Raw genomic sequence first — 25,402 nt, 5'->3', positions numbered from 1 at the left:
TTTATCCCTGTGTTTCCTGTCTCTCTGTGCCAGTTCGTCTTGTATGTTAGTCAAGTCAACCAGCGTGTTTTTCCCATATTCCTTTTGCTATTCTCTTTTTGATCGTCTTCCCGGTTTTGACCCCGCCTGACTCTGGACTACTTTCCCGCCTGACAGATCATCCTGCCTACCCTTTGGTACCTTTTGGACTCTGAACTGGTTTTGACCTTTTTGCCTGTCCACGACCATTCTCTTGCCTTACCCTATTGCATTATTAAATATTTTAAGACTCCAACCATCTGCCTCCTGTGTCTGCATCTGGGTCTCGCCTTCTGTCATGATACTATATTCATATTCTGACAATTCAAAATTATGTATTTTTGCTGTCTTAAACAATCATTCACTCATTCCACTGAGCAGCTGGTAGTAGAGAAGTGATTGTAGACCAACAAAGTGATTATAAATCTTGGTTACACTTTACATAAATCTTTCCATTATGGGGGTTGTAAAGGGTTTTTAAGTTTATAGGCTTAGTTTATAGATTCTGGGTTTGCCTAATGTTGAGCACTTTGTCACAAATGTTTATGTAAAAAGGGCTTGCGCAAATATTCACCCCCCTTGGCATTTTTCCTATTTTGTTGCCTCACCACCTGGAATTAAAATTTATTTTTTGGGGAGATTTGTATAATTTGATTTACAAAACATGCCCACCACTTTGAAGATGCAAAATATTTTGTATTGTGAAACAAATGACAAATAAGACAAAAAAACTGAACTTGAGTATGCATAACTATTTCAATACTTTAGAGCCACCTTTTGCAGCAATTACAGCTGCAAGTCTCTTGGGGTATGTCTCTATAAGCTTGACACATCTAGCCACTGGGATTTTTCACATTCTTCAAGGCAAAACTGCTCCAGCTCCTTCAAGTTGGATGGGTTCCGCTGGTGTACAGCATTCTTTAAGTCATACTACAGATTCTCAATAGGATTGAGGTCTGGGCTTTGACTAGGCCATTTCAAGACATTGAAATGTTTCCCCTTAAGCCACTCAGGTGTTGCTTTAACAGTATGCTTAGGGTCATTGTCCTGCTGGACGGTGAACTTCCGTCCTAGTCTCATATCTCTGGAAGACTGAAACAGGTTTCCATCAAGAATGTCCCTGTATTTAGCATCATCCATCATTCCTTCAATTCTGACCCGTTTCCCAGTCCCTGCCAGTGAAAAACATCCCCACTGCATGATGCTGCCACCACCATGCTTCACTGTGGGGATGGTGTTCTCGGGGTGATGGGAGGTGTTGGGTTTCTGCCAGCCATAGTGTTTTCCTTCATGGCCAAAAAGCTTTTTTGGTCTCATCTGACCAGAGTACCTTCTTCCATATGTTTGGGGAGTCTCCCACATACCTTTTTTTATTTAAGCAATGGCTTTTTTCTCGCCACTCTTCCATAAAGCCCAGCTCTGTAGAGTGTACGGCTTAAAGTGGTCCTATGGACAGATACACCAATCTCCGCTGTGGAGCTTTGCAGCTCCTTCAGGGTTATCTTTGGTCTCATTGTTGCCTCTCTGATTAAATGCCCTCCTTGCCTGGTCTGTGAGTTTTGGTGTGCGGCCCTCTCTTGGCAGGTTTGTTGTGGTGCCATATTCTTTCTATTTTGTAATATGGATTCAGTTGTGCTCTGTGGGATGTTCAATGTTTTGGATATTTTTTTGTAACCCAACCCTGAACTATACTTCTCCAAAACTTTGTCCCTGACCTGTTTAGAGAGTTCCTTGGTCTTCATGGTGCCACTAACTTGGTAAGTGCTTAGTGGTGTTCCCGACTCTGTGTCCTTTCAGAACAGATATATATATATATATATACTCAGATCATGTGACACTTAAATAAAGTCCATCTGTGTGCAATCTAACTAATTATGTGACTTATTTGGTTGCACCAGATCTTATTTAGGGGCTTCATAGCAAAGGGGGTGAATACATATGCACAAACCACTTTTCCGTTGTATATTTAGAAAAAAAATTGAAACAAGTTTTTTTTTCATTTCACTTCACCAATTTGGACTATTTTGTGTATGTTGTTTTTCCCAGTTTCGTCCGACGAACAGATTGTAGTGGTAAAATAAAAAGGGATAAAAAAAATTGTGCCGTTTAGCCGAAATGGAATTCTAAGCGTCACTCCGGTCAAATGAGACGTGACTGTGAGATGTGTAATTTAGCTACCTAGCAAGCTAGCTTTTGGCTAGCTAGCAATTGCTGTAAAGTCACCAGAATGATTTGAAATAATGACTGAGGAGGCTACAGTATGTAATGTAACTCAACACTTTACTACAAACTAATTTAAACTAAAATAAATAAAGGTTAACTTACATGTTTTTTGCTGTCAGGTTGGCACCACAATTGGGTATTTGATTTGCGAACTCATCACATGATCAGCGTCTCATCAGCAACACTAAAATGTACTTCCGGGTAACAGAATTTCTGAAATGTTCTAAATAAAAGTCCACCATGTAATAGTATAAAAGTGTCAACAACCTGTATTAATTAATGATATAAGACAAATAATTGTCTAAAAATTACGAATGATTCATATTTGTTCATATTAAAGTGACATTTGCATTAAATTTGGGTTTTAAAACATGTTCCAAGGTCATATAAATACCCCCAATGTGAATCACTGTACAGTATATGGAATACATATTGGCTTATAGAGCAAAAACTGTTCTGGGTGCCGGAGTAAAAGTATTGTCGGGAGAACTCAACAGGATCTGTAGACATAGAATGTATATCTGGCATCATTTCATTGAGTTCTGAATAATACGGAGTGTTGGCCTTTTACTCTACCCATTCCATTGGTGGCCACAATGCAAATCATTCTATATGGAATACATAATCATCACATGTGCGATTACTGCACTACAGAAAACCCTCTAACCAAACAACAGTGGGCAACTACAAAGGGCAATTATACAAAAAAAATCTAAGTTTCTTAGATTTTTCACATCATCACATGATGTGGCTTAAGCATTGTTAAGAACACAGAAAATCAAATGTTGCTGTTTTTCTATTTAAAAGTTTTGAAGAAACTGGGGGAAACCAGGGAAATCCGAAACCTGGAAAAACTAAACTGAGAAAATGGAATTGAGGGAAAAAACTGAAGTAGATATGAAATTAAAACTGATTTAAAAGGACTCACCTATGTTTTGTTCTGTGCATGACTGCACTTCAGAGTGTTATCCTGCAGCACAGTATTTTGTGGAAAGTTGAGGTCAGGTCCAATATTGACTATGTACCCAAGAGGGAAAGATGTTGGACTGTCCTAGAAATGTTTTAGAGAAATTTAAAGCGGGACCGATATTCCTACCTCAAGGAATGTGTAATTTTACAGACAGTCTAGCACATTTCTTCTATATTTCTGCCACTTCAGTCCAGGGTCCACTGCATGGTGTTGTTGCGAATGTCAGACTCCACTCGGTGAGGCACATCAATCTGCAGGTTGAACATGATTCGATTGTAGACTCCTAAAATAGTCCAGTTTGATAAGGCAATTTTACAGCTAACTAGCTACGTCACATACTGATATTGTCTTTGGTGTTATTGTGTGTAGCTATGTTTGCTAGCTAGCCAGCCAGACCATAGAGAAAGCATTGCAATGTGGATTTTGTAGTCATCTTCAGCTGCAACAGATTTCCACAACAATTTTCATATGTTGCTACCATCCCTATTAAAAAGCCAAAATGAAACATTTGTTCACAAAAAAAATATTGTTCTCACATATTAGTGTCATTTACATTATAAGAATGAGTGTTTTGGGTGGATTTTTCATTTAAAAGAGGCATTTGAACATGCTGGAGGGCATGTGGTACAAAATGGTATCTGTTTTTCTCTATATGGTTTCCTTGACTCTGAAAATATCTAATTATCCCCAGGTATCCCCAGGTACTGGTATTCCTTTGCATATCACACCATGGCAGACTTTTTTTTTTACATCTCACAAGTATAAGAATCAAGTGAGGAGCTGAGTTTAAGCAGTTCACCATGGATTAGAAATGAGCAGTCTTCATTTTGGATTTAGAATACATGTAATCAATGTATTATTTTGCATTTGAATGTAAAGTTACATGAGTGCAGGATACAAATAATACTATTGTTTGAATTATCGTATCAGGAGAATGAAAAGCTGTCTATATTGGTGAGTATAGTGTAGATGTGGGGAAATCTATTACTGAATCAACAAATCAAGGAATTATCGATTTAGGTTGTCTGTTCTTTGTGATATCATCAATTTAACTTATATGTAAGCTACAGTAGGAAGATTTTCTTCTCTTCTTCAAACATTGACAGCACATCTTTGCTAAATCCCAGGACCATGGAAAACTCTACTCACTTTAAGGTCTTTAGGCTTGCTGCATACGGTGATATCGGACAATTGAAGTATTTCTACTTTGCTGTACTAACTGTATTATATTTTGTCATCATTCTTGCCAATGCTTTGCTTATTGGAGTTATCTGCATTGAAAGAAGCCTTCATGAACCCATGTATATGTTTCTATGTGCTTTGTTTGTTAATCAGTTGTATGGGAGCACTGCTTTGTTTCCTGCTCTCATGTTTTACTTACTCTCTGACACACATGATATTTCCCTTCTTTATTGTTATCTCCAGATTTATGTGTTGTACACATGCGCTCTAACAGAATTTAGTAATTTAGCGGTTATGTCCTATGACAGGTACATTTCTATTTGTTATCCTCTACGATATATTAATATTATGACACCAAAACTAATTTGTGGCATAATTCTGTTGTCCTGGTTGACTTCTTTTTTCCTCAACGCCATCAATATCTTCCTGAGTTTGCGACTGCAATTCTGTGGTAACATTCTAGACAGACTGTATTGTGATAACTACTCAGTAGTCAAGCTTGCCTGTTCAAATACTATGCTGAATAACATGTGGGGTCTTCTTGTCACTGTGGTTTATCTTTCTTGTACTATAATTCCTACCATATACTCATATGTAAGAATTTTACAAATATGTTTAAAGTCTTCAAAAGAGACGAAACGGAAAGCATTTAACACTTGTACACCACATATAGCCTCTATGCTGAACTTCTTCTTTGGCTGGTTATTTGTGATTATACAAGGCAGATATGAAACTGCAGATCTTCCACCTATACTTCGCACTATTTTATTTGTTTATTTTTTGATATGTCCACCAATTTTCAACCCTCTAATGTATGGAGTTAGGATTGTAAAAATCAGGCATGCTTGTAAAAAGGTACTAGGCATTTACCCTAAAACATAACCTGATAGTTCCTTTTTGTAATGTTGAATTATGTGTTTTCTTACTTATAGTTGCTATAATTGAATGTAAAAATCGCATCAAGTTTATCATGTATTGTAACTGAGAATGTTTTGTGTCATATTAGCTAGTTAACTGCATAACTACAGAGCATCAAGGGGAGCTGCCCTCCCTACCTTCAGACTATGCTTAAACAGATGCTGAGTGGGATCTTTGGGAAGACCCTACACCCAAAACCATTCTGCCAGATCTGGACTCTTGGCCCACCTAACTTCAGGACAGTTGTGTCCCTGCCCATCTTCCTAAAATGTTTGTCATCTTGAATTTTTTTAATGTTGTTGCAGTTTTCAAGTTAATTTCCTGCAGTTCTACACATTTTGCCATGAGGCAGAAATAAAGAGAATCTCTCACGAAGGTTGTATATTGCAGTTTTTTTCTGCAATTTATATGTAATGTGTGCTTACATTATTCTTGCAGTGATGGCTTATGACCGGCATGTGTCCATTTGTAAGTCATTTGTATTTTATTCCATAACCATTTTCTCTCACTTAGCAATTGTTAAACTCTCCTGTGGTGAAAGTGCACTCAGCAACCTGCATGGTATATGTATCATAGCAAGTCTAGTGGTTTTACTTTTTGTGTTAGTTGTGCCCTCATATACTTGTTTGCTTGAAAGCCTCAAAGGAGTCACGAAAGTAGGCTTTTAATACATGTTCTCCCCACTTGATCACATTCATCAACTTCTCTACAACCATCCTTTTTTCGGTTGTTTACTGTAACCAGAGATATCAGTACAGTTTATTCTGTTCCATAACCATGGGGGGGAAAATGCAATGCCCTCTCTACAGAAGGCTACATCGGTCCGCTAATGCAGGACTAGTAAAGGCCCAGTGTGCTACTTTTGTGAGAAAAAAAGTAATCCAAAAATATTCATAGTAATATTTATAAATTCAGATTTTTCAGGGGGTGCTGCATCACCCTCAGCACCCCTACTTCCTGTGGCTATGTTCTGTTCCCACCACTGTTGCACCCTATTATATAGGAATTAGGACCAAGGAGATCAGAAATCTGAACCTAAACTGGTACCAATTATGACTTTAGATGATACAGCTGCAGGGCCAGGGTTGCTGGTTTGAATCCCAGGACTGACAGGAATATCTGTCAAGATGTGAGTTGCCAGAACTGCTGCCAGAACTGAATGCTTATACAGTACATTTGTTTTTATCATCAACATAATCGTTTGTATTGCATTTTATTTCTGTAAATTCTTATTTATTTCCGTTAGATGTATTTACTGTCATAGTACTGTAAAGTACTGTAGTAAAGTCAAATCAGTGATGCTGCTGTGTCTCCGTCCCTATGTTCTTCTAGAATGTCAGTGGATATGTACTGTATGTGTGTTTCAGGGGGATGGGGGAAAGGGCAAAATGATGTAAGGTTCCAATAAGTTCTGTTTCCACAAATGGGCAGTAAAGTATTCCTCTAGTAGTGAAAGATCTATAGACTTAGATCAACATCACGTCAGTGTATCTGTCCCATTATGGCATCTGCACTGGAAGCACCATTGAGGCAATCTCCATTTTGAAGTAGTCCATTTTCTTCTATTATTTCTACGAATTTTCAAACAAACTGGAAGGGTGCATAATGCCACCTGTACAGTGGTTTTTAAACAGATAAATAGCCAAGGTTGGCTATTTATTGCCACCTGCAGTTATGGAAAGTTTGCTCATAAGTATAATTCATTGGCTGATCCCCCAGTTACCACTTCAAAATGGTGAAAGTCCTCAATACCGCAGCCCATGCTAAAACTGGCTTTTGGGCACTACAGTCCTCTATCGATCTCTTTTTAGACTGGTCACTGCGCTAAAGATGGATCAGCCGTTCTGGCATTTGCCCTAACTACCTGGCCCCTCTGTTTCTGCTTAGTTCTTAACCTCTTGACGGTCGCCTAGGATAGGGGCGCTACAGCGATTTTAGAAAAAAATTCGTGCCCATTTTAAACGGCCTCCTACTCAAACTCAGAAGCTAGGATATGCATATAATTAATACTTGTGGATAGAAAACACCCTAAAGTTTCTAAAACTGTTTGAATGGTGTCTGTGAGTATAACAGAACTCATATGGCAGTCAAAACCCCGAGACAGATCGTAACAGGATGTGGAATTCTGAATTGCGGACTCAACTTCATCACTTTGCCTATAAATCACACCGTGAGCTATTGTTCATTGAGCACTTCCTATTGCTTCCACTAGATGTCCCCAGTCTTTACAAAGTGGTTTGAGCCTTCTACTGTGAAAACTGACAGAATGAGAGTCTGTGGAACGTGGTCACATGAGGAGGGCCATCACCATTATGACGCCGGCGCCCCTGGCTACCCTCCCCTTTCGAAACGTTTTGAAAGACAATGCAATCGTCCCCCTTGAATGTTATTGGAGCTCTGGTTGAAAAAGGCCCTAAAGATTTATGTTATACAACGTTTGACATGTTTGAACGAACTTACATTTAAAAAAAATGCATTTTGTTGAGAGAGAAGTCCCGAGGCCGACGGTAGTTTTGGAGCAGCCTTCAGAACGCGCTAACAACAACAAGCTATTGGAACATAAAGGATTAACTTTTTCGAACGATAATACATTTGTTGTGGACCTGGGATTCCTGGAAGTGCCTTCTGATGAAGATAATCAAAGGTAAGGGATTATTGACAATAGTATACAAGACTAGATTTGATATGCGATTGTTCCAAGATGGCGCTGACCTGTATTGCTAGCCTATTTTTCTGAGTATCGCATCCCCTTTTATCGCAAAGTGTGATTACCCAGTAAAGTTATTTTTTAATCTGGCATTGCAGGTGCTTTCAAGAGATGCTAATCTATAAATCTTAGAATGACAATATTACATTTGAAAAATGTTTTCGAATAGTAATTTAGTAAATTGTAGCGCTGTTTCACCGGACGCATTTGAGGGAAAATACACTGCTCAAAAAAATAAATGGAACACTTAACCTGTTGGGGATAGGGGGCAGTATGTGCACGGCCGGATAAAAAACGTACCCGAATTAATCTGGTTACTACTCCTGCCCAGTAACTAGAATATGCATATAATTGTTTGATTTGGATAGAAAACACCCTAAAGTTTCTAAAACTGTTTGAATGGTGTCTGTGAGTATAACAGAACTCATTTGGCAGGCCAAAACCTGAGAAGATTCCAAACAGGAAGCGCTCTCTCTGACTATTTATTGGTCTTCTTGATCATCTCTAACCAAAACAGGGGATCTCTGGCATGACGTGACATTTTCTAACGCTCCCATAGGCTCTCAGAAGGCGCCAGAACGATGAATGGTGGCTATGCCGGCCCTGGCTGAAAAACATTAACGCATTTTGTAAGTGGTCGATCAGAGGACAATGAGACTGGAGGCGCATGCATGAGCCGACACCATGTTTACTTTCTCTCTCTTTGAACGAAAACAACGACTCCCGGTCAGAATATTATTGCTTTTTTACGAGAAAAATAGCATAAAAATTGATTTTAAACAGCGTTTGACATGCTTCGAAGTACGGTAATGGAATATTTTGATTTTTTTTGTCACGAAACGCATCGGGCGCGTCACCCTTCTTTACCCTTCGGATAGTGTCTTGAACGCACGAACAAAACGCCGCTATTTGGATATAACTATGGATTATTTTGAACCAAACCAACATTTGTTATTGAAGTAGAAGTCCTGGGAGTGCATTCTGACAAAGAACAGCAAAGGTAATCAAACTTTTCTAATAGTAAATCGGAGTTTGGTGAGTACCACACTTGGTGGGTGTCAAAATAGCTAGCCTGTGATGGCTGTGCTATCGACTCAGAATATTGCAAAATGTGCTTTCACCGAAAAGCTATTTTAAAATCGGACATAGCGAGTGCATAGAGGAGTTCTGTATCTATAATTCTTTAAATAATTGTTATGTTTTTTGTGAACGTTTATCGTGAGTAATTTAGTCAATTCACCGGAAGTGTTCGGTGGGAATGCTAGTCACATGCTAGTCTCATGCTAATGTAAAAAGCTGGTTTTTGATATAAATATGAACTTGATTGAACAAAACATGCATGTATTGTATAACATAATGTCCTAGGATTGTAATCTGATGAAGATCATCAAAGGTTAGTGCTGCATTTAGCTCTGGTTTGGGTTTATGTGACATTATATGCTAGCTTGAAAAATGGGTGTCTGATTATTTCTGGCTGGGTACTCTGCTGACATAATCTAATGTTTTGCTTTCGTTGTAAAGCCTTTTTGAAATCGGACAGTGTGGTTAGATTAACGAGAGCCTTTTTGAAATTGGACAACGTGGTTCGATTCAGGAGAGGTGTATCTATAAAACGATATAAAATAGTCCTATATTTGAAAAAAATGTAATTAAATTTTGTTATGCAAATGGCGATAGGATTTTTCGCTGGATGTCGAGCCCGTCCAGAGGTTAAATATATGTTCACACTGTCATTTAAGCACAGGTGTTGTTTAATACCACTATCCAATGATAATGTCCCTGAGAAGAAAAGCTTGTGAGTGTAACGCCCTGGCCATAGAGAGGGATTTTTGTTCTTTATTTTGGTTAGGCCGTGTGTGGCTCCCAATCAGGCACAGCTGTAGTTCGTTGTTGCTGATTGGGAGTCACACATAAGTAGCCTGGTTTTCCTTTGGGTTTTTGTGGGTGATTGTTTCTGTTTAGTGCTTTCGTTTTCGTTGTTAGTACCTGACAGAACTGTCGGCTGTCATTTTGTTTATTTTGTCAAAGTGTTCTCTTTTTCAATTAAAATTCATTCAAGATGAACGCATCCTCCGCTGCACCTTGGTCTTTCTCTAATGACGGCTGTGACAGAACAACCCACCAAACAAAGACCAAGCAGCGGAGAAAGGAGCAGCAGGTGGAGTACATGGACTATAGAGAGAGATGGACTTGGGAGGAGATTCTGGACGGGGCTGGACCTTGGCACCAGGCTGGGGAATACCGTCGCCCACGGGAGGAAATAGAGGAAGCTAAGGCAGAGAGGCGGCGGTATGAGGCCAGGAACGCGCTGATGGAGAAGCACGAGAGGCACCCCCAATAAAAAAAATTGGGGGTGCACACGGGTAGTTTGGCTGGGCCAAGGAAGAGCCATAAGCCAGCTATCTGTGCTTACATGGAGGAACGTATGGAGTGGAGGGCGCCGAAGTTTGAGGAAGTGCGCACGATCTCGCCCATACGCTCGCACAGTCCAGTGCGAGATATTCCAGCCCCTCGCAGATGCCGTGCTAGAGTGGGCATCCAGCCTGGTAGGAGGATGCCTGCGCAGCGCGTCTGGTCGCCGGTACGCCTCCTAGGACCAGGCTACCCTACGCCCGCTCTACGCACGGTAACCATCAAGCCCCTGCACAGCCCAGTTCGCCCTGTACTAGCACCCCGCTCGTACAGGGCTGCTAGTTCCATCCAGCCAGGACGGGTTGTGCAGGAGGTGCCATCAAGGCCACCTGTGCGCCTCCATGGCCCAGTTTTTCCAGTTCCCGCCTCTATCGTGCTGACCCGGAAGTGCGAACCTCTAGTCTGGTACCTCCACTATCAGCCCCACGCATCAGGCTTCCAGTGCGTCAGCCTCGCCCAGAGTGTCCGGCAACAGTGCCTCGCCCAGAGTGTCCGGCAACAGTGCCTCGCCCAGAGTGTCCGGCAACAGTGCCTCGTCCAGAGTGTCCGGCAACAGTGCCGCGTCCAGAGTGTCCGGAACCGGGTGAGTCGGCCCACTGTACGGAACCGGGTGAGTCTGCCCGCGACCCGGAACCGGGTGAGTCTGCCCGCGACCCAGAACCGGGTTAGTCTGCCCGCGACCCGGAACCGGGTGAGATTGAAATTAACTATGAACTGTGTGTGTCTGCCTACAGCTTTGAACCAAATGAGTCTGCCTACAACCCGGAACTAAGTGAGTCTGCCTACGGTCCAGAACCAAGAGACTATGTCGTCAGTCGGGAAGACAGGAGGCCAGAACCAGAGCCTCCTCCAGTGTAGGTGGGTTGGGGAGTGGGGGTGTAGCACAAGTGCCGTCGTTGACGGCAGCCACCCTCCCTTCCCTCCCTTTTTGTTTAGTTTTTTTTTGTGGTATTGGGGGATTTGTGTTTTCTTTTGAGGTGCATTCGGGGTCTGCACCTTTAGGGGGGGTACTGTCACGTCCTGACCAGCAGGGGGAGTAATTGTATTAGATTTTGGTCAGGACGTGGCAGTAGGGTTGTGTTGTATGGTTTTTCTAGTATGTCTGTTTCTTTGTTAGTCTGTGTGGCTCCCGATCAGGAACAGCTGTATTTCGTTGTTCCTGATTGGGAGTCATATATTAGGAGTGTGTTTTTCACCTGGGGTTTGTGGGTTGTTGTTTTTGCATTGCGTTGTGTATAGCCTGCAAAACTGTTCCTGTTGGTCTTTGTTTCTTGTTTTTTCTTGGTGTTCACATTTAAATAAAATATGATGAGCACGCAACCCGCTGCGTATTGGTCCACCTTTTCTGACAGCGATTTCTCTATATCTTCAGACGAAGAGGAGCGTGACAGAGAGTTGTGTTCGTTTTAAAATAGAGAACGCCTACAGCATAACATTCTAAGTCAGTGGTTCCCGCACAAGCTGTCAGCATTACCCCCCAAAAATGTGGGTAGTGCATCAGCAGTTCCTCTTGTCATGTTAGTCATTGTATACCTTAGAGCTATTTACAACTTGTCAGAAATGTACAGATCAACTAGCCCATGTCAGCTAATATATTTTTTTGTTTTTTTTGCCCATAGATAATATTGTAATTGTTTAGGTACTCAAATATCACCTGAAAACACACGACATGGCAAAATGTATAGAATTGCAAGAACATTTGCTTTAAAACTGCAACATTTGCTTTGGACCCCATGACAAAATGTATAGAATTGCAGGAAATAAGCATTAAACTTGCAAAATTCAATCTGCCAACAAGAGAGGTGTGAACAGTTTGTGTCATAAACAGTGCTTGTGCCCATAGAAATAGATCAATGTTAAAATTAGTGCTTCAACAATTGGGGGAAATTAACTTAAAATCAGTAGTAGGCCTAAGATAACAATTCACCAAATGTATTCTTAAGTCCAATATAACAAATTGATATATACAGTACATACAGTATACTGTATAGAGTGAACAGCTATGAACAGCTATTTTCCCTTAGATGTCCAATGCAGCCATTTTTCTCTCAATATCAAACAATCTATGGGTAACAACTTAAGTACCTTACTGTGGTAATGTTTGACCACTTTAATTGAAAACAAACAAAAATTGCTTCTTAGCAAGGACGCAATTTCTCAAGCAAGAATATTTTTTGGACTGTCTGGGAATGGTCTGAGTGGGGAGTGGAAAACTGAAAACTAGCTGTTATTAGCAGAGAGGTTTGGAACGTTTTTTTATTTGTCTAGTAACTACAGTATACTGAACAAAAATATAAATGCAACATGTAAAGTGTTGGTCCCACGTTTCATGAGCTGAAATAAAAGATCCCAGAAATTGTCCATATGCACAAAAAGCTTAGTTCTTTCAAATTTGGGTCAAAAATGTGTTTACATCTCGGTTAGTGATCGTTTCTCCTTTTTCAAGATAATCCATCCACCTGACAGGTGTGGCATATAAAGAAGCTGATTAAACAGCATGATCAATACACAGGTGCACCTTGTGCTGGGGACAATAAAAAGCCACTAAAATATGCAGTTTTGTCACACAACACAATTCCACAGATGTCTCAAGTTGAGGGAGCGTGCAACAGGCATGCTGATTGCAGGAATGTCCACCAAAGCTGTTGCCAGAGAATTTTATGTTCATTTCTCTACCATAAGCCACCTCCATTTTAGAGAATTTGGCAGTACTTTAAACAGGCCTCACAACCGCAGTCCATTTGAACGGCGTCGTGTGGGTGAGTGGTTTGCCGATGTCAATGTTGTGAAGAGTGCCCTAAGGTGCAGGTGTGGTTATGGTATGGGCAGGCATAAGCTAGGGACAACGAACAAAATTGCATTTTATCAATGGCAATTTGAATGCACAGAGATACTTTGTCGTGCCACTCATCTGCTGCTATTACATGTTTCAGCATGATAATGCATGGCCCCATGTTGCAAGGATCTGTACACAATTCCTGGAAGCTGAAAATGTCCCAGTTCTTCCATGGCCTTCATACTTACCAGACATGTCACCCATTGAGCATGTTTGGGATGCTCTGGATTGATGTGTACGACAGCGTGTTCCAGTTCCCGCCAATATCCAGCAACAGCCATTGAAGAAGAGGGGACAACATTCCACACCCACAATCAACAGCCTGATCAACACTATGCGGAGGAGATGTATCGCGCTGCATGAAGCAAATGGAGGTCACACCATATACTGACTGGTTTTATGATCCACTCCCCTAGCTTTTTTTTACGGTATCTGTGATCAACAGATGTCCATCTTCATTCCCAATTATGTGTTATCCATATGTTAGTTCAGGGTTGGGAGGGCCAAGAGACCAAAGGTGTCAGAACGGAGTGCTCGGGTTGGGGTGTATGTAAGGTTTGATCAAAGCCTGAAGGTAGGGAAGGGCAGTTCCTCTGGCTGCTCCGTCGGTAAGTACCTTGTTTGATATTGGATCTTTTAATTATTAAATGACAATAGTCTTATGAACATAGATTACAATACCTTAAGTGTAAGATTCTTAATAAGACATTCAAATATATGAAGTAATTCCAAAAACCAGGCTACTATGCACAGGTTTGGAGAAGATTGCTGCTGAACTGATCGGGACGAATGAGGACAATGGCCATGGTGTTAAGAGATTTTAGCATGTGTGAATATACGTCTTTCCAAAACTCATTACATGGACTGGTGTAGTTCACAGAAATTCCAAACTCATGTGATCTGTTTTTATCATGACTTGTCAATACTTGGCTTTTACTTGTAATGATTAAAGATAATTGGATAGCCATTTGATCCAGTGCAAACTATTTCACACCAGGTCCTGCTATCAAAATCCTCCTCTCTCCCTCTCTCTCTAGCTCAAACGCTAAAGAATTAATTGTATTAGTAAATGTCCTACTGCTTCTGTAGACCTAAATCCTATCACTGCAAAAATGTCCCTGAAATGCATCCATACATATCAATAACCGTTGTTTTATATAGCTTTATAACAAGATAGAGATATTGGTCTCCACTACGACATACAGGTGTCAAGTGTATTACAAGTGCAGCCGTATGCTACACCTAAACTATAGCATATTGTAGCCTATCAAAACTAATTGAACACATAGGTGTATAATATTAGATCTAGATGAAATTGAGAATAGTGCAGCCTGGTCTCATAAACTAGACGTAACATGGTAAATGTAAATTCAGACAATCAAATATGTATAATAATTTTTGTTACGTTTGCTATGGTTACATGAGTGTCACGTCCTGACCAGCAGAGGGTGTAGTTGTGTAGTATTTTGGTCAGGACGTGGCAGAAGAGGTCTGTGTATGTTTGTTCTGGGTTGTATGTTTCTATGTTGGTCTGTGTGGCACCCGATCAGGGACAGCTGGTTATCGTTGTTCCTGATTGGGAGTCATATATTAGGTGTGTGTTTTTCACTTGGGTTTGTGGGTTGTTGCGCTAGCACTGCTATTATTTTGTATGTATAGCCTGTTAGCATGTCGTGAGTCGTTCTTGTTTATTGTTTTGGTGTTCACTTTATTTAAAATAAGTATTAAAGATGAGTATCCACATCCCGCTTGCATTTTGGTCTCATGTTGACGACAGCCGTTACAGTGAGACAAAAGGTTACTTAGGGCAAATATTAAAGGAGGGTGGGTAGTTGGTTGGTTGCTATGAAACATTACAAGTTGTAATTAGTAACATATCATTCTAAATTTACATTTTTACATTTTAGTCATTTAGCAGACGCTCTTATCCAGAGCGACTTACAAATTGGTGCATTCACCTATAATATCCAGTGGAACAACCACTTTACAATAGTGCATCTAAATCTTTATGGAGGGAGACAGATTTACATGAACTATGTTACGTCTAACACTGATTCCAGATTAAATAGTGAGGTAGCCTACGGAATGGAGTGCAATGGAGCATGAAAGAGAACGATTTTAAAACAAACGCACATTTTTGGGGATCTATGTATAATCAAAAAAGAGGACTTCTTAAGGTTTCTAGCAAACCTAAGGTTTCCAATCACTGTTCAAAATTAGTTCAAACGAGTGAAGTCTTAATTGGATGAACAACAGAGACAAAATGCAATATCAAAGTTTATTAAAATAGTTTGGGAAATGGCCTCCTCTCCGAGGGAAGATTTGGTGGCAGGTCACATATGTCACATTAATGGAAGGTGTGAAAAACATTCATTTGTGTTTCCCTGGCTGAGTTGACTAGCTGATATGAGCTGATGGCCCATCAGTTGAACTACAAATGTAGGATCTTAATTTGAGCCAGTTTGCCTCAGCAGGAAAATAATCCTGCAGCAACAGGAAATGTGAATAATTATGTGGATTTTAATTAATGGACATTTTGTAAGGGTTGATACAATTTGGGTCATTGAAGGCTGCCGGTGTGGGCATGAGGTATGGGTGAAATGGCGGACAGGAAAAAAATGAGAAAAGTGGAACATATAAGTAAATATGGAATGGACAAGCCTTGTGGAAGATCTGATGGAGTAGATGGCGGACAATGGAAAAAAAGGAGAAAAGTGGAACTTGTTTTGAGTAAATATGAAATGGTGGATCACACAACTTTTGGAGGAGCTACAGAAGGAAATTGAACATGATGACAGTGAGGATTAATTAACTGAGGTGGCATGTGCAATGAAGACCACCGAGTTTGAACCTCATCCTGATGATGACAAAGATGATTCTGACCCGGTGGGAGTGATATTTTTGGAGAGAATTGATCCTTGCCTTTTGGCAGATCCATGTGTGGTGTCAGGCTGGGTGGAGAAGATTTTGGGGAATGTTGGGTCGGTGATAGTAACTCGAAGTAGAATCACGTATATTTTTTGCATTTCTGCCGTCCAGAGGGAGTATGCGCTCCGCATCACGTGACTGGGGACAAGAACTATGACTTGCTTTCCTCTCCAGAGCAGGGCACTGTTGAAAGGAGTGATAACTGGAGTGGTGAAAAGTGTTGAGGGTCAACTGAAGTTGAAGATTCCCGGTGAGGAAAAGTTGAGTGTAGAGGGAAGCAGTGTGGTGAGGAATGTTGGCGTCAAGTGCAAAAAGAGGCATACATGCTTCAGTAGTTTAGAGATGGAACCTGTCGAGAGTGAGGATGAAGTACCTGAAGAACACAGAGTTCGGGCCTCGTCCCTAGGATGATAAGGATGATTCTGGCCCAGTGGGAGTGAGATTTGTAGAGATAATGATCCTTGCATTTTGGCTGAATCGTATGTGGTGTCAGGTTGGGAAGAGAAGAGGTTGGGGGCTGTTGAGTTGGTGAAGGTAACTTGGACAAGAATTATGACTTACTTTGCTCTCCGGAGCAGGGCACCATTGAAAGGAGTGATAACAGAGGTGGCATTAAGTGTTGAGCGGAGCAGTTGAAGTTGAAAGATTCCCGGTGTCTGTGACACATGCTTTTTGGTATGACGTGGATCCAGTGGAGAGCGTGGGGAAATGGAGAAGACATTGTCTGTCATCAAAAGGAAGGGCGGACAAAGGCACTCTTTATATAATTAATTAAAATGCCTTTATTTGTATGGCATGTTCAATGGAAACAAAGTTTAAAAACTCTGATCTGTTTCGGTTGCATGGCCATCGTCAGGGAGGACAAAGAAATTATAATACAATGTCCTCTTTTGAAAAGCTTTTCCAATCGCCCCTGATATAGTGGCGGCGCGAGGCGCGGCGTCTACCCAGATTTTGAGAATTAGTTGTAATTTACTTAACCTGTTATGGCTAGGGGGCAGTATTTTCACGGCTGGATAAAAAACATACCCGATTTAATCTGGTTACTACTCCTACCCAGTAACTAGAATATGCATATAATTATTGGCTTTGGGTAGAAAACACTCCAAAGTTTCTAAAACTGTTTGAATGGTGTCTGTGAGTATAACAGAACTCAAATGGCAGGTCAAAACCTTAGAGATTCCTTTACAGGAAGTGGCCTGTCTGACCATTTCTTGAACTTCTTTGCCATCTCTATCTTTTACAAAGGATCTCTGCTCTAACGTGACACTTCCTACGTCTTCCATGGGCGCTCAGAGCCCGGGAAAAACCTGAATGTCGTCATCCCAGCCCCAGGCTGAAACACATTATCGCCTTTCTCAAGTGGCCCATCAAGGGACTGTGGGCTTAGGCGCGTGCCCTAGCCGCCCCCGTCTTTGTGATTTTTCCTCTGTTTGCCGAAAAGGAGATTCCCGGTCGGAATATTATCGCTTTTTTACGAGATAAATTGCATAAAAATGGATTTTAAACAGCGGTTGACATGCTTCGAAGTACGGTAATGGAATATTTAGATATTTTTTGTCACGAATTGCGCCATGCGCGCGACCCTGATTTACCATTTCGGATAGTGTCTTGAACGCACGAACAAAACGCCGCTATTCGGATATAACGATGGATTATTTTGGACCAAACCAACATTTGTTATTGAAGTAGCAGTCCTGGGAGTGCATTCTGACGAAGACAACAAAAGGTAATCAAACTTTTATAATAGTAAATCTGATTTTGGTGAAGGCTAAACTTGCCGGGTGTCTAAATAGCTAGCCCGTGATGGCTGGGCTATGTACTTAGAATATTGCAAAATGTGCTTTCACCAAAAGCTATTTTAAAATCGGACATATCGAGTGCATAGAGGAGTTCTGTATCTATAATTCTTAAAATAATTGTTATGCTTTTTGTGAACGTTTATCGTGAGTAATTTAGTAAATTGTTAGCAAATTCCCCGGAAGTTTGCGGGGGTATGCTAGTTCTGAACGTCACATGCTAATGTAAAAAGCTGTTTTTTGATATAAATATGAACTTGATTGAACAAAACATGCATGTATTGTATAACATAATGTCCTAGGTGTGTCATCTGATGAAGATCATCAAAGGTTAGTGCTGCATTTAGCTGTCTTCTGGGTTTTTGTGACATTATATGCTAGCTTGAAAATGGGTGTCTGATTATTTCTGGCTTGGTACTCTGCTGACATAATCTAATGTTTTGCTTTCGCTGTAAAGCCTTTTTGAAATCGGACAGTGTGGTTAGATAAAGGAGAGTCTTGTCTTTAAAATGCTGTGAAATAGTCATATGTTTGAAAAATTGAAGTTTTTGTATTTTTGAGGAATTTGTAATTCGCGCCACACCTATCATTGGATATTGGAGCAGGTGTTCCGCTAGCGGAACGTCTAGATGTAAGAGGTTAACAGTTCTTAGTGTATTCACTCAGTACAGCCTGACGTACACTTTATATAGCTGACAAGAACTCCTGGATATTGGAACACAATGCACAAAGAGAGTTTTGACAACTTACAACTTCCACTGGAGATCGCGAAGACGCCCTGGGAGACTGAAACATCGCTGAGAGGAAGTGCCCGGAGGCGGCGTTTAAGATCGTAAACAAAGGCGAGGGAAGCGGGGTGGCCTCTGGGCTTGGCAAAAGCCAACCCCACATCGGCTTTCACTACCTAGCATTTTCCTCGCTAGCGTCTGGTCACTGGCAAACAAAATGGACGAAATACGACTAAGAATCATCACAAAAAAAAGGATTATGGATTGCAGCATCATGATTTTCCCGGAAACGTGGCTAAACAACAGCATACCCGACAACGCTATTGAGCTAGAGGGGTGCGACGTCTTCAGGGCTGATCGTACGGCAGAGGATTGGTCAGACCAGAGGGGGTGGTCTGTGCATTTATGTAAACAAGGCATGGTGTACAGACAGTAACGTAACTGGGAGTCACTGCGCAACTAATCTAGAGTACCTGATGATAAGGTGTAGGCCTTTCTACTTGCCTCGGGAGCTTACATCCATTGTTGTTACTGCAGCCTATAAACCTCTGGATGCTAATGCTATACAAACATTCCGGAGGCTTACGAAGCCGTTCCCCTCCCCCACCTGGGACAGTCTGATCACCTTTCACTGTTCCTACTCCAAGTATTTACCCCTCATTAAAAACGTGAAACCATCATTGAGGACAGACAAAGTGTGGTCAGAGGGGTCAGATTACTACAGCACCAGTTTCAACATACAGACTGGAGATTGTTTGCCACTCAGGCCATCCTTGACTACCATATGGACATTGAAACATATGTTTCTTCTGTTCTGGATTACATCAACATCTGCATCAACAATGTCACCAGCCATAAACTAATAAAGACTTTCCCCAACCAGAAGCCTTGTATGAACAGAGAGGTAAAGACAAGCTACGCTGCTTTCAGATCTGGCGATGCGGAAGCCTACAGCTCATCCTTGGCCAACCTGAAAAAGGGCCTCAAGATGGCTAAACATGACCACAAACTGCGGATTGAGGAGCACTTCAACAAGAACTCCAACCCTCAACGCATGTGACAGGGCATCCAAGCCATCACAGACTACCGGCCAAAAAATCCTACCCCCACAGCCAGCAACGTCTCCATCGCTGATGAGTTAAACAGGTTCTATGCTTGCTTCGACAGGAACAATAATAATCCAGCCATCAAAGCTGAGCTCCCCCAGACGACCTCCCCCTTAGACTATGCATCGCAGATGTTTTGCCTGCACTGAGCAGGGTGAATGCACACAAGGCTGCTGGTCCTGATGGCATCCCCGGTCGTGTGTTCAGAGCATGTGCTGGGCAGCTGGCCGAGGTCTTCACTGACATTTCAACCTGTCATTGGCCGAGGCAGGCTTTAACCTGTTGTGGATAGGGGGCAGTATTTTCACGGCCGGATAAAAAACGTACCCAATTTAATCTGGTTACTACTCTTGCCCAGGAACTAGAATATGCATATTATTAGTAGATTTGGATTGAAAACACTCTGAAGTTTCTAAAACTGTTTGAATGGTGTCTGTGAGTATAACAGAACACATATGGCAGGCAAAAACCTGAGAAGATTCCATGCAGAAAGTGGACCGTCTGACAATTTGTAGTCCTTCTGTTGCATCTCTATCGAAATTACATTATCTGAGCTGTTATGTGACACTTTCTAAGGCTTCCATTGGCTCTCTAGAGCCTTCAGAAAGCGGAATGACGCGTCTCCTGTCTCTGGGCAGAGTACAGCAGCAGAGTTTGTAAGTGGTCTGCCTGGGGACAGTGAGACTGGAGATGCGCATTCACGAGGCCTCACCATTTTTTTCTTTCACTCTTTGAATGAATACAACGTTGTCCGGTTGGAATATTATCTCTATTTTACGAGAAAAATAGCATAAAAATTGATTTTAAACAGCGTTTGACATGCTTCGAAGTACGGTAATGGAATATTTTGAATTTTTTTGTCACGAAATGCGCTCGCGCGTTACCCTTCGGATAGTGACCTGAACGCACGAACAAAACGGAGGTATTTGGATGTAACTATGGATTATTTGTAACCATAACAATTTTTGTTGTTGAAGTAGAAGTCCTGGGAGTGCATTCTGACGAAGAACAGCAAAGGTAATCCAATTTTTCTTAAAGTAATTCTGAGTTTAGGTGGCCCCGACGTTGGCGGGAGTCTGAATAGCTAGCCTGTGATGGCTGAGCTATGTACTCAGAATATTGCAAAATGTGCTTTTGCCGAAAAGCTATTTTAAAATCTAACATAGCATTTGCATAAAGGAGTTCTTTATCTATAATTCTTAAAATAATTGTTATGTATTTTGTCAACGTTTATGATGAGTAATTTAGTAAATTCACCGGAAGTTTTCGGTGGGTATGCTAGTTCTGAACATCACATGCTAATGTAAAAAGCTGTTTTTTGATATAAATATGAACTTGATTGAACAAAACATGCATGTATTGTAAAATATAATGTCCTAGGAGTGTCATCTGATGAAGATCATCAAAGGTTAGTGCTGCATTTAGCTGTGGTTTGGGTTTTTGTGACATATGCTTGCTTTGAAAATGGCTGTGATTATTTTTGGCTGGGTACTCTCCTGACATAATCTAATGTTTTGCTTTCGCTGTAAAGCCTTTTTGAAATCGGACACCGTGGATGAATTAACAAGAGTCTTATCTTTGAAATGTTGTAAAATAGTCATATGTTTGAGAAATTGAAGTTATAGCTTTTTTGAGGTATTTGTATTTCGCGCCACGCGATTCCACTGGCTGTTGAATAGAGGATACCCTAGGATAGGGGGCGCCACAGCGCATTTTGAAAAAAAATCGTTCCCATTTTCAACGGCCTACTAATCAAACTCAGAAGCTAGGGCATGCATATACTTATTATATATGGATAGAAAATACCCTAAAGTTTCTAAAACTGTTTGAATGGTGTCTGTGAGTATAACAGAACTCAAATGGCAGTGAAAACCCCGAGACCGATTGAAACAGGAAGTGGAATTCAGAATTGTGGACTCGACTTCTCATCTTTCCCTATAAATCACACCGTTAACCATGGTTCAGTGAGCACTTCCTATTGCTTCCACTAGATGTCGCCAGTCTTTTCACAGTGGTTTGAGCCTTATACAGTCGAAACTCAGTGAATGAGAGTCATTGGAAATTGGTCACAGGGGATGGGCCATCACCATTATGACGCCGGCGGCCATGTCTACCCCCACCTTTGGAAACGGTTTTAAAGGCAATGAAATCATCCCCCTCGAATCTTATTGGCTCTCTTGGTGTTACAGGCCCTGAAGATTAATGTTTTACAACGTTTGACATGTTTGAACGAACCTACAGGCGGGAGAATCTCATTTTATCCGGAACTTCAGCCCTGCGCTTGGAGAGAGCCCTAGGACGCGCTACCAACAGCAGGCTAATGGAACGTGAAGTATTGACTTTTTCGACCGAAAATACATCTGTTGTGGATCTGGGATGCTTTCTGATGAAGACAACTAAAGGTAGGCGATTATTGACAATATTATACAAGATGAGATGTGACATGCGATTGTCCCAAGATGGTGCCGAGCTCTGTATATTAGCTCATTTTCTGAGTATCGCATCTCCTTTTATCGCAAAGTGTGATTACCCAGTAAAGTTAATTTAAAATCTGGTATGACAGGTGTTCTCAAGAGATATTCATCTATAAATGTTAGATTGACAATATAAATTTAAAAAATCTTTATAGGATAGTAATTTAGGGAATTGTAGCATTGTTTCCCGGGACGCATTTGAGGGGAAATTCGTTAGTCAACGTCAGACGCCGATGTAAAATGCTGTTTTTATATATAAATATGACCTTTATTGAACAAAAGAATGCATGCATAGTGTAACATGATGTCTTAGGTGTGTCATCTGATGAAGTTTGTAAAAGGTTAGTGCTGCATTTAGCTCTTTTTTGGTTATATGTGATGCAAGTGGTTGGTCGGGAAAATGGCTATGAAGCTGCTTTTTACGATGGACTCATCTAACATAATCTAATGATTTGCTTTTCCTGTAAAACCTTTTTGAAATCGGACGACGTGGGTCGATTCAGGAGAGGTGTATCTATAAAAAAATATATATATATTATTATTATTTTTTTTAAATTATGATTTTTTTTTAATGCTAATTGGCGATATGATTTTTCGCTGGATTTTGATCCCGCTGACGGGATGAGACGCTGGAGAGGATAGAGTGGGACGCTAACGTCCCACCTAGCCCAGAGAGGTTAACCTGTTATGGATAGGGGGCAGTATTTTCACAGCCGGATAAAAAACGTACCCGATTTAATCTGATTATTACTCCTGCCCAGAAACTAGAATATGCATATAATTATTAGCTTTGGATAGAAAACACTCCAAAGTTTCTAAAACTGTTTGAATGGTGTCTGTGAGTATAACAGAACTCATTTGGCAGGCCAAAACCTGAGAAGATTCCATGCAGGAAGTGGCCTGTCTGACAATTTCTTGCCCTTCTTCATTATCTCTATCCATTACAGAGGATCTCTGCTGTTACGTGACACTTCCTACGGCTCCCATGGGCTCTCAGAAGGCAGCAAAAAGCTGAATCGTGGCTTTGCAGGCTCTGGTTGAAACAAAGTAGCGCGTTTGGGTAGTGGCTGCTCACAGTAGTGTGAGACTCAGGCGCGTGCCCGCGTCGACCGAATGCTTTGTTTTCTTCTGTCTGTTTACCTAAACGCAGATTCCCGGTCGGAATATTATCGCTTTTTTACGAGAAAAATGGCATAAAAATTGATTTTAAACAGCGGTTGACATGCTTCGAAGTACGGTAATGGAATATTTAGAAATCTTTTGTCACGAATTGCGCCATGCTCGTGACCCTTATTTACACTTCGGATAGTGTCTTGAACGCACAAACAAAACGCCGCTATTTGGATATAACGATGGATTATTTTGGACCAAACCAACATTTGTTATTGAAGTAGCAGTCCTGGGAGTGCATTCTGACGAAGACAACAAAGGTAATCAAACTTTTGTAATAGTAAATCGGAGTTTGGTCAGGGCTAAACTTGGTCGGTGTCTAAATGGCTAGCCGTGATGGCTGGGCTATCTACTGAGAATATTGCAAAATGTGCTTTCACGGAAAAACTATTTTAAAATCGGACATATCGAGTGCATAGAGGAGTTCTGTATCTATAATTCTTAAAATAATTGTTATGTTTTTTGTGAACGTTTATCGTGAGTAATTTAGTAAATTCACCGGATGTTTGCGGGGGGTATGCTAGTTCTCAACGTCACATGCTAATGTAAAAAAGCTGTTTTTTGATATAAATATGAACTTGATTGAACAAAACATGCATGCATTGTATAACATAATGTCCTAGGGTTGTCATCTGATGAAGATCATCAAAGGTTAGTGCTGCATTTAGCTGTGGTTTTGTTTTTTGTGACATTATATGCTAGCTTGAAAAATGGGTGTCTGATTATTTCTGGCTGGGTACTCTGCTGACATAATCTAATGTTTTGCTTTCGCTGTAAAGCCTTTTTGAAATCGGACAGTGTGGTTAGATTAACGAGAGTCTTGTCTTTAAAAAGCTGTAAAATAGTTATATGTTTGAAAAATTGAAGTTTTCGGATTTTAGAGGAGTTTGTATTTCGCGCCACGCCCATCATTGGATATTGGAACAGGTGTTCCGCTAGCGGAACGTTTAGATGTAAGAGTTTAAGGTAGGACAAAACCAGTCTTTCAAAGCACTTCATGATCGTGGGGATGAGTGCAACAGGTTGGAAGTCATTCAGGCTTGATGCGGTCGACTGCTTCGGCACTGGCACAATGGTTGCGGTCTTAAGTGCTGCCTCCCTCCAACACTGGATCCCCACCAGTTTGCCTACCGACCGAACAGGTCTACAGCAGACGCCATCTCCACAGCTTTACACTCTGCCCTGACCCACCTGGACAAAACCAACAACTATGTGAGAATGCTGTTCATAGACTTTAGCTCAGCATTCAATACAGTCATTCCCTCTAGGCTGGTCACCAAACTCCATGACCTAGGGATCAGCCCCTCTCTCTGTAACTGGACTTTGGACTTCCTAACCAACAGACCCCAGTCTGTCAGGTTAGATAACTTCACCTCCTCAACCCTGAACCTGAACACTGGTGTACCACAGGCCTGCATGCTGAGCCCCCTCCTGTATTCCCTCTTCACCTACGACTGCGTTCCTGTACACGGTTCCAACACCATCGTCAGGTTTGCAGACGACACCACGGTGGTAGGCCTGATCAATGACAATGATGAGTCAGCCTACAGGGAGGAGGTCAAGCATCTGGCTGCATGGTGCTCTGACAACAACCTGGCCCTCAATGCAAAGAAAACCAAGGAGCTCATTGTGGATTACAGGAAGTCTAAAAGTTGCAGCCCCGCCCAAGTTCTCATTGATGGCACTGAGGTGGAGCGTGTGCCCAGCTTCAAATTCCTGGGTGTCTACATCTCCAAGGACTTCTCCTGGACCCTCAACACCTCAACCCTGGTCAAAAAGGTGCAGCAGCGCCTGTACTTTTTGAGGAGGCTGAAGAAGGCCCCCCTGTCTCCCAAGATCCTGGTCAACTTTTACCGCTAACAGGTTGAGAGAATTCTGACAAACTGCGCCACAGTGTGGTTCGGCGGATGCTCCGTGGCCGAACGGAAGGC

At 41.4% G+C, this 25,402-nt stretch overlaps 1 protein-coding gene across 1 annotated transcript; it reads left to right on the top strand.

The window, feature by feature from the left end:
- The first annotated feature begins 4,032 nt into the window (after nt 1-4,032).
- Nucleotides 4,033-25,331, top strand: LOC106612771 (olfactory receptor 11A1-like). The gene is made up of 3 exons (XM_014214244.2): nt 4,033-5,248; nt 24,882-24,983; nt 25,083-25,331. The coding sequence occupies exons 1-3, from the start codon at nt 4,343-4,345 to the stop codon at nt 25,329-25,331; spliced, it is 1,257 nt and encodes a 418-aa protein (XP_014069719.2). The 5' UTR covers nt 4,033-4,342.
- The last annotated feature ends 71 nt before the right edge of the window (nt 25,332-25,402 follow it).

Source organism: Salmo salar, chromosome ssa09 (assembly GCF_905237065.1).
Source record: "Salmo salar chromosome ssa09, Ssal_v3.1, whole genome shotgun sequence".
Taxonomy (NCBI): domain Eukaryota; kingdom Metazoa; phylum Chordata; class Actinopteri; order Salmoniformes; family Salmonidae; genus Salmo; species Salmo salar.
Note: the sequence above shows the minus strand (reverse complement) of the source record. Positions and strands in the feature narration are given on the sequence as shown.

Coding starts and splice junctions, on each gene's coding strand:
- LOC106612771 (XM_014214244.2), top strand. CDS start 4,343: ATGGAAAACTCTACTCACTTTAAGGTCTTTAGGCTTGCTGCATACGGT. Junction 5,249..24,881: donor TCAGGCATGCTTGTAAAAAG/GTACTAGGCATT, acceptor GGTGTACCACAG/GCCTGCATGCTGAGCCCCCT. Junction 24,984..25,082: donor TTGCAGACGACACCACGGTG/GTAGGCCTGATC, acceptor CTCAATGCAAAG/AAAACCAAGGAGCTCATTGT.